This window comes from Xyrauchen texanus, chromosome 46, assembly GCF_025860055.1.
Source record: "Xyrauchen texanus isolate HMW12.3.18 chromosome 46, RBS_HiC_50CHRs, whole genome shotgun sequence".
Taxonomy (NCBI): domain Eukaryota; kingdom Metazoa; phylum Chordata; class Actinopteri; order Cypriniformes; family Catostomidae; genus Xyrauchen; species Xyrauchen texanus.
The window spans coordinates 8,246,305-8,261,019 of record NC_068321.1 but is presented as its reverse complement, the minus strand read 5'-3'; the positions used below and the strand labels follow the sequence as shown (position 1 = coordinate 8,261,019).

The 14,715-nt window shown below is 37.1% G+C and overlaps 1 protein-coding gene and 1 pseudogene across 1 annotated transcript; both read right to left on the bottom strand.

Annotated features, from left to right (window-relative positions):
- Positions 1 to 5,801, bottom strand: part of LOC127638018 (liver carboxylesterase-like) — a 25,946-nt pseudogene extending 20,145 nt beyond the window's left edge.
- On the bottom strand, positions 4,519 to 14,715 carry LOC127637911 (lysoplasmalogenase-like protein TMEM86A). Its single transcript, XM_052119160.1, has 3 exons — positions 14,570 to 14,715; positions 10,091 to 10,355; positions 4,519 to 9,052 (listed from the first exon to the last, which is right to left on the bottom strand). Exons 1-3 carry the CDS (start codon positions 14,588 to 14,590, stop codon positions 8,625 to 8,627), a joined length of 714 nt encoding a protein of 237 aa, XP_051975120.1. The 5' UTR covers positions 14,591 to 14,715; the 3' UTR covers positions 4,519 to 8,624.

The following is a 14,715-nucleotide window of genomic DNA, read 5'->3' as shown; positions in this document are numbered from 1 at the left end:
ACAATTTAATGTCACAATCAATAATAATGAGACAAACACAGTATATGTCAAAAAATTATTTGCAGCAATTTTTCAATTGTATTGCAGTTGCATTTATTTCTGACTTGGATTGAATCACATTCATTGCAGTATCTCTACAATAAAAGAGCACTACCATCCTTTAACAACAATAATGAAAGGAATCAAACAACTGGACATTTATACTGTAACAATATGTCAAAATACTAAATACACCTCATATCTAAAAAACAACAACAGCATTCATTCACAACATAATAGTAACTTCACAATGTTAAGGGTCATCTATATATATATATATAGAGAGAGAGAGAGAGAGAGAGAGAGAGAGAGAGAGATACTCCAAAATAAGAGCTTCCCTTATTTAGTAATATTGTTCACTGATTTCAGACCTTTTTTTTTGTCTTTTTTTAAAGATTGAAATCACAACTTTCACTAACAAAGTATTGTCACTGCCTCGGATAATAAATCCTACATTTATTTGATTTCATAGATGTTTATAGCACAGATGTCAGTATTTTGAGTATTAGTCCACCTTTGCGGCTTTGTAATTTCCTGATACTATAGTGATTTAAAAAATGCAATACAACATGTTTATGAATATACTTGCAATATATGATTTTAGCACTGGAAATTATTACAGCCTTCTACTGTAAATATTGTGTTAATACATCCGTATTTTATTTATTATTTTAAGACTTACAAGCACAGATCAGCAACAACATTAAAAACACCTGCCTAATATTGTGTAGGTCCCCTTTGTGCTGCCAAAACAGTGCCAACCCGTGCCAATAGCATTCTGAGATTATATTCTTCTCACCACAATACAGAGCGGTTATCTGAGTTAGCTTAGACTTTGTCAGTTCAAACCAGTCTGACCATTATCTGTTGAACTCTCTGATCAACAAAGCGTTACCATTCACAGAACTGCCGCTCACTGGTTGTTTTTTGTTTTTGGCACCATCCTGATTAAATTCTAGAGGACTGTTGTGTGTGAAAATACCAGGAGATCAACAGTTACAGAAATACTCAAACCAGCCCATCTGGCACCAACAATCATCCATGCGATTATCTAATCAGCCAATCGTGTGCCTGCAATGCAATGCATAAAATCAATCAGATACGGGTCAGGAGCTTCAGTTCGTGTTCACATCAACCATCGGAATCGGGAAAAATGTTATCTCAGTGATTTGGACCGTGGCATGATTGTTGGTGCCAGATGGGCTGGTTATACCACTGTATAATTGTGGTGATAAGAATATCATGTGGCTTGCCGCTGTTTTGGCGGCACAAGGGAGACCTACACAATATTAGCCAGGTGGTTTTAATGTTGTGGCTGATCGGTGTATAAAATGGAGCCGACCCAGATTATAGGCATATTATCATATTCAATGTTAGTTAATAACGGCAGCTATTCTTCAATTTTCTCTTAAGGGCAGAGGTGATACAGAATAATATGAATAAAGCTTATAAAGTTGTGATTGTGCACACTGTTCGCAGCAGACATCATTTACAAAACAAAAACATTTTGAAAACAAAAACAGAACAAAACAAAAAAGAAAGGAAACGAAAGATTTGTGACCAGCATCAAAACTATTTCACCAAATTTGTCTTGATATAATTAAAAATGTCATGTCCGAACACTAAAGTTTTTTACTTTAAAATCATGTTTCATAGTTCCATTCCAAAACTTGGTGACCTGCCTAACTAGACAACATTTTAAGGCATCATAAACAGGCTTCTGACATAAAGACTTCCTTAAGATACCTTGTTTTGGTCAAATTCTGTCCGACTGGGGGTTTGTGTTTTTTCCGCTTCAATACGGGAAACAATACCTTCAACATGGAATGTTGCACTGTACGACCCGGGGGAGAGAGGATGTGTCTGTGCATGTTTACCTTTTGTAAACAACACGCAACTCACAACAATAGAGTTTGATGTCAGCATTTTCTAAGCTAACGGCATGATACTCTAATGTAGAGGTGGCTCAGTGGTTGAGGCTCAGAGTTACTGACCAGAAGGTCGGGGGTTCAAGCCCCAGCACCACCAAGATGTCACTGTTGGGCCCTTGAGCAAGGCACTTAACTCCAAGTTGCTCCGGGGGGATTGTCCCTGTAATAAGTGCACTGTAAGTCGCTTTGGATAAAAGCGTCTGCCAAATGCATAAATGTAAATGTAGAGTGGCCATATAGGACATCTTAATTTTGGCCAAACTACAAGATGTTGTGCTAATACGGGACAGTTAGCAACTCAATATTAGAGTTTAACACTGTTATCTTAGCAACATGCTAACATCAAACTTTATAGTTGTGAGTTGAATTGCAGGTGTGCTTCATGCAAGATGTTATTTTTGTAATTTGTGAGTTGCATACCAATGTAGAGCATTCCAAATCAGTCATTTTATGATGTTTAGACACATTCCTTTGCACGTCGAAATTCTGTGGGCGAAGATGAAGTGGGCGGATGCTTAATGCATGTGAAATCAGCTGTGTACGAAGCAACATCCACTTAGAGGTCACTGCCAAACCATGCATCTTCTTTTTGCCAATGCGGCAAAAGTTCACCGCAAAGTTTACTAAACTTGAACTCCATGGGAGGGGAAATTCTTCACCACAGGACATCCATCACGTGAAATCCACATTTGTGCAGATTCCCATTGAGATTAATGTATTTCGCAGTGCAAAGTTATGTGTGATAACACCTTAGGGGCAGTTTACAGTTCACCTGCATTGTTTTTCAATGTTTTTCTATGTAACCATCCGCTTGATGGACATCTTTGACCGCTATACTTCATCTTGCCATTCATTTCAGCATCTCAGGCAGGAGCACCATGTTTTTTAGACCGTGTCAGGTCACAAAACACTTGCATTCTGATATATTTGTTGCACTGCTTCTAGCTTTTTTAGCACAAGGACGTGTTCACTATGAACTGCCCCTTAAAACGTAGCTGCCAGGTAGACAGAAATCGAGGCAGCTCACTAGGTTTTGGAACATAACTTTTGTATCAGTGAAATAAGAGGTCAAAATTCACAGAAGATGGTGAGAATTGGTTACCCCCTCTAAATTTCAAGGTGCTTTCAAAAGGTGTCCTACACTATGATTCAAGAGAACGTAAGTTGTATTCAAATTCTTCATTTTTGAGAACTTTATCCATAGCCTACTCAAATATATTGCACACCACTGTTTTTTTTTGTTTTTCGGACTATATTGCACACCACCAGAAACATACCGGTACTCTACATATATATGAAGATGAAAATACAAATTGGCCAATACGAGCAGTCTGGTTGTACACTTGAGGTCTTGTTTTGCTGTGACAGTAACAAACCTTACTCAAGGGGATGATGGAGATACTTGTAAATGTCGGTGCCAATAAACAGAACTTGCTACAAACTTGTTCATAGTTTAACTAACTTGCTTTAGTTAAAGTTAGCGAAAACTGTCCATAGAAGAAGACACTATCTCAAATGCCCACTATAGTGGCATTTGCCGCAAGGCTGAGAATGCATTTTAGACCTGACCGATGCATAAAATCAAGGTTGCGTAGTAGAGTAGGTTTCTGGCCAAAGCTCATAGAGAGAGTATGAGAAAAATAATATAGAGATAAAATAGACAAGTACACATATCTACATCCATCAACTGTGTGCTTTAAACCAAGAGGGTTATTCCTGGGACAGCTATACCTAAACACTATCATCAATACTGACCCCACTGAACTCCCAGCATTCTGTTTCATACCCCTCGACTCAACACAAAAGCATCAACTGCCTAAGTGCTGACAGGGGGTAAAACGATCATGCTCATTGCCATTTGAATAAGGTCGCGAGCTCAAGCAAAGCCAGATGGAAACTTCTCAAAAGACAGTATGTCAGTGATGGACACAGAAGGCACCTGTTCTCCTCTTTGGAGTTCACATTTACACAAAAAAGGATGAAACCAGGGAGGTTGTGTTTAACTGTGTCAAATTCCAACCATCTGGGAGGTTACAGCAGGATGTAAACAAAGAAGAAAATAAATGCTAAGCATAGAATAGGAGCACCATTTATACTGCCTAAACTGCTGTCAAGGTTGAGCTGAAGAATGCTATAACATTTGCCACAGGTATAACAATTCTCAGTTAAACTCAGTTCATAGAAATAGTCTTTAAATCTTTAGTCTTTAAATGAATAGTCAATAAATCTTATTTTCATTACTGTAATTCAAAACAATTATATATTGTATTACTTTAATTGTAGAGTATTTATACATCATATTTTGTACTACCTTTAATTTATGCTAATTTCAATAAAAAAATGTACAACCAGTTTTGGGTGTAATCTGACTACGAATAAGTTACTGTAATATAATTACTTTTTAGTTAAAAACAGTTACATTTTTAATTATCATTATCAGATTACATTTACTGGCTTTAAATAAAGGTTATTACTACATTAATTATTATTAATGGCATAATTATTTTTAGTTAATCACAATTAATCACATATTTTGAAAGTGCTGAAATTTATTTTTCCATTTTAGGAAGAAAACAAAACAATTTGTACCAATATAATGCATTATTAACATTTTCCAAACAAGCCTTCCAGAGTATAAAGATAAAAATGCACTAAAATATCACCAATTCAAGTCACATCAAACCACCAAAAGAAATCCCATTTAATATTTGAACAAGTACTGCATTAAACTTCAAATTTAGAAAAGTATCAAGTAATTTGTAGTGAATCACTTTTATGAGTAACTTACCCAAAATGGATAAAAATTTTTTTACTGTAAAACGGGAAAAAGGTACTGTATTACAGTAACGAGAATCACCACTGTGAACAATGAGAATTATTAAAAAAATGGTACACTGCAAAAAGTGGTAATTTATTTTCCTTTTCTATTGATTTCGAAGTGAAATGTGACCTGGATATCATTTCTTGAGATTAATTTACACAATAAACTTCTGAAGCAATAAAAAATAAGACATTGCAAGAAGCAACTGCAATTTCTTTTACATTTAGCTCAAAACGCTTGGTCATTTTCCCCACACCTTCACAAACGCATTACTGATGTGTAGCATGACACAATGACTTTGAAAATACATACTGTTTTGATGACCTTGCAAGTAAAAATATTTCTTTTGAATAAGCTGAAATGTTTTGCTGACATTGTGACCCTGGAATAAGGAACCTCTGAGAATTAGGCAAATGTGCTGAAATAGCTGTCCTGTTTCTCCTTGCCACAGTGGATGAGCTGAGTGTGTGCTTGATGATAGCGACAGTGACAATTATGTGCTCAACGGTTTGGTGGACAACAGACTTTAATTAGGATAGACCCCATATTTACTGTCCATTTAATAGGTTTTGCTGATGTAATGTCTTGCAGTCATGTAAAAAATATTCTCAAACACTGTTTACAGAAGTTGTTTGCAAAATTTTGGAAAAGCATACTTTTTTGTCAACTGAACAATCCAAGTCGTGGTAACTGTTGTCTCTTTTGCAATGAATTATGTACAAAGCCATTCGTGCAATTGGCTCACAATTGTGACTAATTTTCATATTTTTAATGGAATTTGTCATTCAATTGAACACATTGAACACACAGTACTTCTATATTTCATAGCCTTATTTCCTCATCAAATAAAATATGGTGTCTAACCTGACTAATGTTCATCAAAAAGAAACCCGCCCACCTGCGAACGCCCACTCTCGATCATCTGGCTGTGTTTGCATTTGAAACTCATTTACACTCACAACTGAGGGCACAGCAGCTGAGCACATATCAGACCTGGCAGTACTTTCCATCGTGGCTGATATTTCCCTCATTTAGTATCAGTGTTTCAGGTGATGATCCCTTATTGAGATTTATGGAAAATTACAGTGATCAGTTTGAATCAACTGATAGTAAATACAGTACATGTGTAATATGGGTGTATCTCACAAAGCCTGTCAAAAAAGTTGTTTCACAAAATCAAAAGAGAAAATGAGAAATTATACAGTTATTGCATAACTTACACATTTGCAAAAATATATTATTTTAGTACCCTTTTTTGCATTGTGATATTATTTTCACGTAAATGAAGCACATTTGCCACATAATTCTCATTAACGTAAATTGAAAAAATAAGGATATACTCTATTATTTTAAGTTTTTATACAGCGTAGCAGTATATGCCGACAAAAAGAAAAGAAAAAAAAAGATGAATTCATCATATAATGAGAATGAGAATGAGAATGAAAAACTCAAAAGTAAAACATCCAGACAGATTACAGTAATGAGAATTTGGTGGTGGGAAATATGAAAATAATGTCACTGTGAAAAATCTAAATTGTCCTTTAAATTGGCTTTATTTTCTTTATGCAAAAATGTACTTTTGTAGGTTTTTCTATTGATTTTGGTGTGACGATAACCTGGACATATGAGATTCTCCCTGAATATATTATTCTTTTTGTAAAGGACAGTAACAAACGAGAGAGAAGAATGCTGTACTGTGAAATATTCACATGTTTTCAGGTGAAGGAAAAGATGTGAATGATAACAGAGTGAGAAACTAAATTAAACTTTGTTGGCTTTTCTCTCTTGTGGACAAAATACCATTTAGTCCAAAGATCAGGTTTAACACAGATTTTAAATTGTCCATCATGGGACCTTCCCTTGAGTAAGACATTTCTCATGGACAACAGACAAATGAAAGTGGTTGAAAGCTTGGTACATAAATGATCTAACATCACACCCTGTTTAAAAACAATACCTGGAACTGTACAGACAAAATAAACAGTACAACTAGTACTTATTCGCCGTTTCCTTGTAGAGGTATTGAGAATTGCTGTTGACTCAGCAGAAACCTATGTAAAATGTCGCATTGCCTCAGATAAAGTGACCTCTCTTCCTTTTACGAGCGTTCTGACATGTTTTCATATCAGTTTTGGTCACGTTTCACATCTTAACAAAACATACGGGCCTTATCTACTCTAGAGATTGCACCACCTCTGCATGTGGTCAATTGGGAATGATGGATATTTAAAGCAAGACAACGACTCCAGCACATGAGAGTATGTAGGCATAGAGGTTTGTGTATGAACTCAAGTTACAAAACAACATAAAATCCACACTATGAAATGTGTCAATGACACAGGATAAAAATCAAGATACAGTGTACCACACAATACTACTAAGAAGACCTGTGCGTTGATTTTCAGTACAGCAGCACAAAGTATGCTAAAATATCAGCTTTAATATGAAATGGTTGTCATGATGCTCACTGATTATGTCTGGTAAACCTAAGGTTAGAAAGGGGAAACCAGCCCCCTGAGAAGAATCTGAACCACCTTACATTGTTTGCTGGTCTATTCTGCAGGGCCCAAAGTTTTCTGATAAGTGAAAGATAAGAGTTAGTCCCTTAAGTCTTTGTTGACATGACTATCTAAAGTGGACAAGATATTAAAAGGTGAAAAAGCGGCATGGAGCCATTGGGTTAGTCTTGGTTGAAATGGAAAAGATGCTTCTTTGGGAAAGGTTGGCGGTCATGTCTAGAAGAGAACTTAATTATGGAAATTTATGCAAGATTTGCATATGCTATAACAAAGGTTATAAAGGCTAGGGGTAGGGTAAATGTTAGGGTTAGGTGAATGATTTCTGTTGAAGTATTTCTTTCCAAATAAACAATAAACCCAGTATTCTTATGTCGCTTGCGACTCTTGAGAGACTTTTCCCAGCCCAGGGGTTCCCTTCTAGAGTCGACCACGGTTGGGGAAAACTAAATATTTTGGCTCTAGAAACCAGAATCCCGATTTCAAAGCACTTTAACAATGTTACAACAAACTTATCTTCTTTCACTTTTAACACTTATCTTTCTTTCCTTTCTCAATACCAAAAATTATCATGACACTATATTGCCAAAATGATCTTGACATGCCCTTCTAATTAATGAAAACCTGAGACAAACATTTTCAGTACAATGGGGCATACTAAAGAGCTGTCATAGGAACAGTAAAATAGTTTACAGAATGTGGTGCAGAAGAACTTGACTGGCCTGCACAAAGACCAGACCTAAACCTAATTGAACACCTTTGAAATTAATTGTAATACTTTTTGCAAGCCAGATACAATCACCCAACATCTTGGTCAGAATATGAGCAAATCTACACAGCTATCTTCCAACATCAAGTAAAAATCATTCCTAGAAAAGTGGTAGTGGTTATAGGAGCAAGAGAACATATTTCATATTACAAAACCAATGGTTTTGAAATTAAATATTCATCAAGCAAAAATGGGTGTGGTGTCCTGGTGTCTGCATACTTTTGACCATGTAGTATACTACTAGAGGACACTTAGAAATGATAGCTATATTCTAACACTGAGGAATAATGGAATAAGACCTGATGTTCTCAAAATGTTGAAGACCAGTTCTATCCAACCTTTTGTGTGAATCAAGCAAGAATTCTCCAATCAGTGTAATCTTACACCATGTTAAATTGGTGGATCCTCAACTATACCCAAAATATCTCAGTCATAATCAGACAAGGGGAACTGCAGATGGACCAGGGGTTTCAGAAAGTGGGATCTGAACCATTACAGCTGCTGTCAATGGTAAGTTAATGGGGGTAGGTTGGTTAAGGTGCGATTCCTCAGGCTCTTTTCAGAGACACATCTGTATCTTGGTATTCCACAGCTGACAGCGCAATCAACATCTGTGCCGCATAGTAAGTGGCCATTATGATGGCTCGGGAGTGGGGCACAGGGAAGCAGAACTTGTTGACGGCAATTGTGAGGTCAGAAACCATGAAGAGGACGGCTCCGAGACAGGCTGACAGTTTCGTCCATGTCCAGAGGTCATTGATCAGCTGGACACCAGCAATGGCCCTCCAACCCATGAAGCCGATGAGAGTGATGTAAACGGCCACCAAGTAGGTGAAGGGACCGGAGAGGTAGGGGTAGAGAAGGGTGTAGCTGAGGCCTGAAATGACAGAAATAACCAAACCTGCTCTCAAGTTGAGGGGCTTCATCCCAAAAGCCGAAGAGTAGAGAATGTGGGTGATGGCGAACATTAGCAGCCCTGATAAGAGCAAATACACAATGATCATGAGAATTTGAAATAAAAAACATCAACAGACAACTCATTGCAGGTATTAACCTTTGTACTGGATATACCAGTCTTGAAACCATAACACTTATGTTTATTCTAATAAGTTGTCAAAAACTTTTAGGTTGAGCAACTCCCTGGTTCCTATGGGGATCTTCAGGCAGAATGGTTTGTCCCTACCATCGACCCTGACCTGAAAAGCCTTTTTAACCTCTACACTACTTTTTCAGAACAAGAGCTTTTGAATCAGGCATGGGAGCTCAGGATTGGGCCACAAACCTGAAGATATAAAACTTAAAGGAACAGTTCACCCAAAAATGAAAATAGTGTCATCATTTACTCACTTTCATATTGTTTCAAACCTATGTTCGTTTTGTTCTTCCATGGAACACAAATGGAAATATTTAACGAAATATCCAGGCTGCTTATTTTTCAGCAAACAAAAGTGTATAGTTACCAGTGGGTGTGAAACTCCAAAAAGGATAAGAAATGTGTGAGACGAGGAGGAGGGTATGGCTGGTCCGTGAGGGTGCAGCAGGTGTGCACCCTCACAACCTGGCCATGCCCTCCTCCTTGTCACAAAATGTACATAAAATAGTAAAAGTAGTGCTTTTGACTTATTCAAAGTCCTCTGAAGTCTTATGATAGCTTTGTGCAAGGAATGGACCAAAATTGAAGTCAGTTTTCACTGAAAATCTTCCCTTCCCCAATGTTGCCATCAAACCTGGTGCAATTGTTGCTTTCATTATATGGAAAAGAGATAGGGAAGATATTTGGTTAATTTTGGGTGAATTATTCCTTTAACTGAGAAATCACACAGACAGCTTTCAACTAAAGTGTAGGAACTTCTAAAATCAGCATTTGCAAAGTCAGACTAAAGGCTGATAAAATGTATTATTTGAGTTCCATAGTTTGCATTTCAATCTATCTAGCAAATAACTTGTTAATCAATAAATTATGTTCTTAATTCTATTCTAATCAAACCAGAGCAACACAAATGAATAAACTCACCATGACAAAAGTAGCCTTGCTCTTGCCAGATGAGAAATGCGTCACCCAAAGCTGAAAAAATAAGTCCTGCCAGGATTTTCCTGGCACTGGAATGGGCACCTAAAAAGCTGATGCCATGCGCTAGCAGAAAAACCCAGAGACAGAAGATGGGCAGGCATTTGATGAGGGCACTGAACCAGGATGGGCTTGAGGCTGGAAGCCACAGAACAAAGTAGACGCAAGTTGCTTTGAAGAATGGCACAAGCTTTGGACCCTCGCTCTTGACCTGTTGATCAAAAGAGGGATTTTAATTTTATTATCAGGAAGGAACACACCATAATTTCAGTCAGAAAGACTAACACAAAGCTTCTCTTGTATTTAACAATAGAAGTGATAGAAACACTTAAAAACTCTTAAGTGTCTAAGTAGTTGAAATGTGATCCATGTTTTGAGTGAGATGAGTGTGAGATACACTATACTGTCAAAAGAACGAGGACACCCAATGCTAATTAACAGGTCTGGCCCCTATTGAACATATTTGTGATTAATTGGAATGCAGACTGCAAGTCAGACCCCATCACCCAATACCTTAGGCCGACCTCACTCTTGTGCCTGAATGGGAGCAAATCCACAGCCATGTTCCAACATTTGGTGGAAAAGCTTCACAGAAGGTTTACTATATTAAACACATTTTAACCAGAATATTCATAATTAGGGAGGACCATCTCAATGTTAATACCAATGGTTTTAATATGAAATGCTTAACAAGCACATTAGGGTGTGGTGTTGGGGTGTCCACATATTTTGGCCATGTAGTATATCACGGATAAAAAAAACACTATGAATGTTGCTAGACCTCTAAAGCTTACCAAACCCAAGAAAGGGATTGAGAGAGTCAGTCTTCAAGAGATGAGGACCACCAAAACAAGAAAAACCTGCATTACTGACTTACACCCTAATGTCAACCCAAGCTTGACCCCATATTGTACAAAATGTTTAATCATGTAAGAAAGTTGTCAAAGAGGAGTCAAATTTCTTAAATCTTCTAAACATATTTCTGTGTAACTACTTTGTAGAACTAGATTTTTTTAATATTTTAAGAAAATGAGTCATGCTTGCCTGTGCAAACGTCGCAACCACGATGCTAGTGTTGTGAGTAGTAGCCAAATTTTGAAGTCAACTAGTCTAAAAAGAAACTAACCTTCAGAAAACAGTAAAAAAAAGTTGTTTATGCAACCCCATTTAAAATACTTAATCTACTCCAAATCTGAAGCTAAATTCCACTGAAAAGGGGCATTTATCTGAGAAGTGCACACCTTGCATTTCATTGTACATTAAATACAGAACATGACACACATTCATTGAATCAACGTTAGCGAATATTTAACAGGCATATTTATTGAAAACACTTGAATGAATAGTACAGGACCAATAGAGCAACACAGCCTGTTCTAAAAGGAATTCACCATGTAAATGTTACTTAACATATAAAAACAGTCAGGACATATGGGGGCCTGGGTAACTCAGCAATAAGATGCTGACTACCACACTGGAATCACTCAGCATGCCCTGGATTCAAACTTCAGTCAGGCTTCCTAAGCAACCAATAGGCCCGGTTGCTTTGGTGGGTACAGTCACGTTGGGTTAACCTCCTCATGGTCGCTATCATGTGGTACTCGCTCTCTGTGGGGTGCGTGGTGAGTTGTGCATGGATGCCACGTGGTGATGCCTCCTCACACGCTAGGTCTCCGCGGTAACGTGCTCAACAAGCCACGTGATAAGCTGCGTGGATTGACGGTCTTAGACACGGAGGCAACTGAGATTCATGCGCCGCCACCCCGACTGAGTCGAGTCACTACGCCACCACGAGGTCCCACACCACCACCGAAGTGATTTCTTAACTACTTTGCGGAGTATGCTTGTCTAACGAGAGGACATTTTCCTGCGCACGCCTCGAGTGAGAGAGGGAAGAAGCATGCGCAGCCTGAGGGGAAATGAAACTTTGTATCTGCTCCAGATGTCCTCTTTTTTTAAATAATATTTGTATTGTGAATTCTATTTAAAATATGTAACAGTAATATGACAGTAATATATATGCAGCCTCTGTAAAAATATAAAGCTAAACGTAAATGTGTAAAAATTATGATCAGTTTAAGGGGGGGAAATATTAACCGACTAGTAATTCCAGTGTCGACTAGCAGCACCAGAACCGTTTAGTCAACTGGTCTTGCACATCCCTAGCCAGAGCGTTGCTATACGGTTACTAGGGTGTTCTGGTTGGTTTCTGTCGGTCCATACAATGCAAGATAAAGGGTGCCATTAGACTGCAGTCTATTTGAAGGTCCAAAAGGCCAATTTAGGCAGCATAAACATAATCCACACAACTCCAGTCAATCAATTAATATCTTCAGAAGCAATGATAGGAAAGAAACAAATCAATTATTATAATGTTTTTAACTTTAAATGATTGCTTCCGCCCAGCCCTGTATTGATGTTTGATATGACCTAACTCTTGCGTGCCGTTCGTTCCTCAGTTGTATACAAAGTAAACACTTACAACTTCTCTCGTGAACGTGCTATTGTGCTTACGCCACGCGACAGCTCTATGTTGGGTCAACTGCTGGTAGGAAGTGATTTTTTTTAAAAGGTAATAAAGTTAATTATTATTATTTATTTTTTTAACACAAATCTATTGGTTTGGTTCTGAACACATTAATTGATCGACTGGAGCTGTGTGGATTTCTTTTATGCTGCCTAAATATGCCTTTTGGACCGTCAAATAGACAGCAGTCTAATGGCGCCCATTATCTTGCATTATATGTACAAACTGTGCTGGAATGTGCTTATAAAAATCTTCATTTCGGTTCTGCTGAAGAAGGAAAGTCATTCACATCTGGGATGGCTTAAAGGTAAGTAAATCATGAGAGGAATAAAATGTTTGGGTTCCTTGGCTACAAACTGAGCTATTGAGCATTTTCACTGTTATTTCCCAGGAAAAAAGATACAGATACACCTTATGGGTTAAGTTGTCACAATGGGAACCTTACCTATATTATAGGCTATTTAATGGGTTTTAAGAACAATTTAAACAGTAAAACAATTATGAATCACAAAACTACTGAGTCTCTTAGAGGACAGGGAGGGATGTTATTTTCGGAAAATGTTTTTCTTTCCCTCAGAATTATTTTGGGTTCACTCGCAATACCTTACGAAAGTAAATTATGGTTTTATGAAAGTAGTGGCAGTTTAACTATTTGGTTGTTGTAAAACCATACATAGTAACCACCAAATTTACCACAATTTTACTATATTAAACCATAAAATTAATAGTAAAACCATAGTAATTATACAGAAAAACCAAAACTATGGTAATAAAAATAAAAATCAGACCTAGGAGTTTGAAAGCAACATCCAAGTCAAGTCAACTTTATTTATAAAGCACATTTAAAACCAACAAAGGTTGAACCAAAGTGCTATACACAATATAGATATAAAAGTGTAAGAGATACACAAATATATAAAAATCAATATAAATAAACAAACAAACAACATAAAAACAAACAAAACAATCACAATAAACAACTTGTAAAACATCGAAAAGTACTGCTGGACAAAACAAGCATTTGAGACAACTTCCACTTGTGACAGGTTGGACATTATGTATTTCAAACCAAATTAAACATTCATAAGAGAGGTATGTGCTACAGTAATGGTGTGTGAGATGCCGTATCAGTGCTCGTCACCATTGCTAAAGTGTTACAATTCACCATTATGAAAATCTGAGAACATTTTGGGCAGAGTTTTGCTGAAACAGCACAACCAGATCATGTCAGCAAAATGAAAAGCGATGTCTAGAAGCTGCATGAACTCTTAATGCCATAATGCATGTGGCTGAATGAAAGAGGAATACAGGTTTGTCACGAGTGTTTCCACTGCATAAAAGCCCTTTGAAAGCAGATGAAAGCAGAGAAAATTTGAGAAATACTAAGAATACTAACAATGTACACTTGACTGCCCACATGCACAGAACTAATTAGAATTATAGGTCAATGAAATCTTTAGAATTAAAAACAGCACAATTCATGAACATAGCGCACATGGTTAGTAAAGGTGAAGTAAACATGAGCATGCTGTCAATGGTCACGTGCTCATTGTTATTCCCAAGATAACAGACCAAAGGATGAATGCTCAAAATGGATACATTTAACTTAAATTGTGAATTCAGTTGTCTAAATTGCTGCTTTTAACTGCAAAACATGGTATAGATAGTGTATAGGCAACATTTAACATGTATTTATTATACATATAATACGAATAAATGGTTAGTTGAGACGATGCATGAATTTGTAATCGAGATGATCACTTCATAAACGTAAGAACCCGTACGCAATGCATATCATAATTGAGCAAATATCACATCGAGTGTTTAAAGTGGTCATTTTGATTACATTCATATTTATGTTTTGATGAAAACATTTCATTTAAAAGCAAAATACTTACCACAGTGACAGGAGACACCATCTCGTCCTCTGATTTTTATTTGTCAGCGGAAAAATGACTAGATGAGCCGTCGTTAGATGAGCACACGGCAGTATTTACGTGTGTTTTGTATGTGAGATTTGTTTTTGTCTTGCGTTTGAGACAGG

What these genes read in the sequence shown, in the direction of transcription:
- LOC127637911 (XM_052119160.1), bottom strand. Translation starts at nt 14,590, where the DNA reads ATGGTGTCTCCTGTCACTGTG. An exon ending in TGGTGTCTCCTGTCACTGTG is followed by an intron (nt 10,356 to 14,569) that starts GTAAGTATTTTG and finishes TTTGATCAACAG; the next exon opens with GTCAAGAGCGAGGGTCCAAA. An exon ending in GCAAGGCTACTTTTGTCATG is followed by an intron (nt 9,053 to 10,090) that starts GTGAGTTTATTC and finishes TGCTCTTATCAG; the next exon opens with GGCTGCTAATGTTCGCCATC.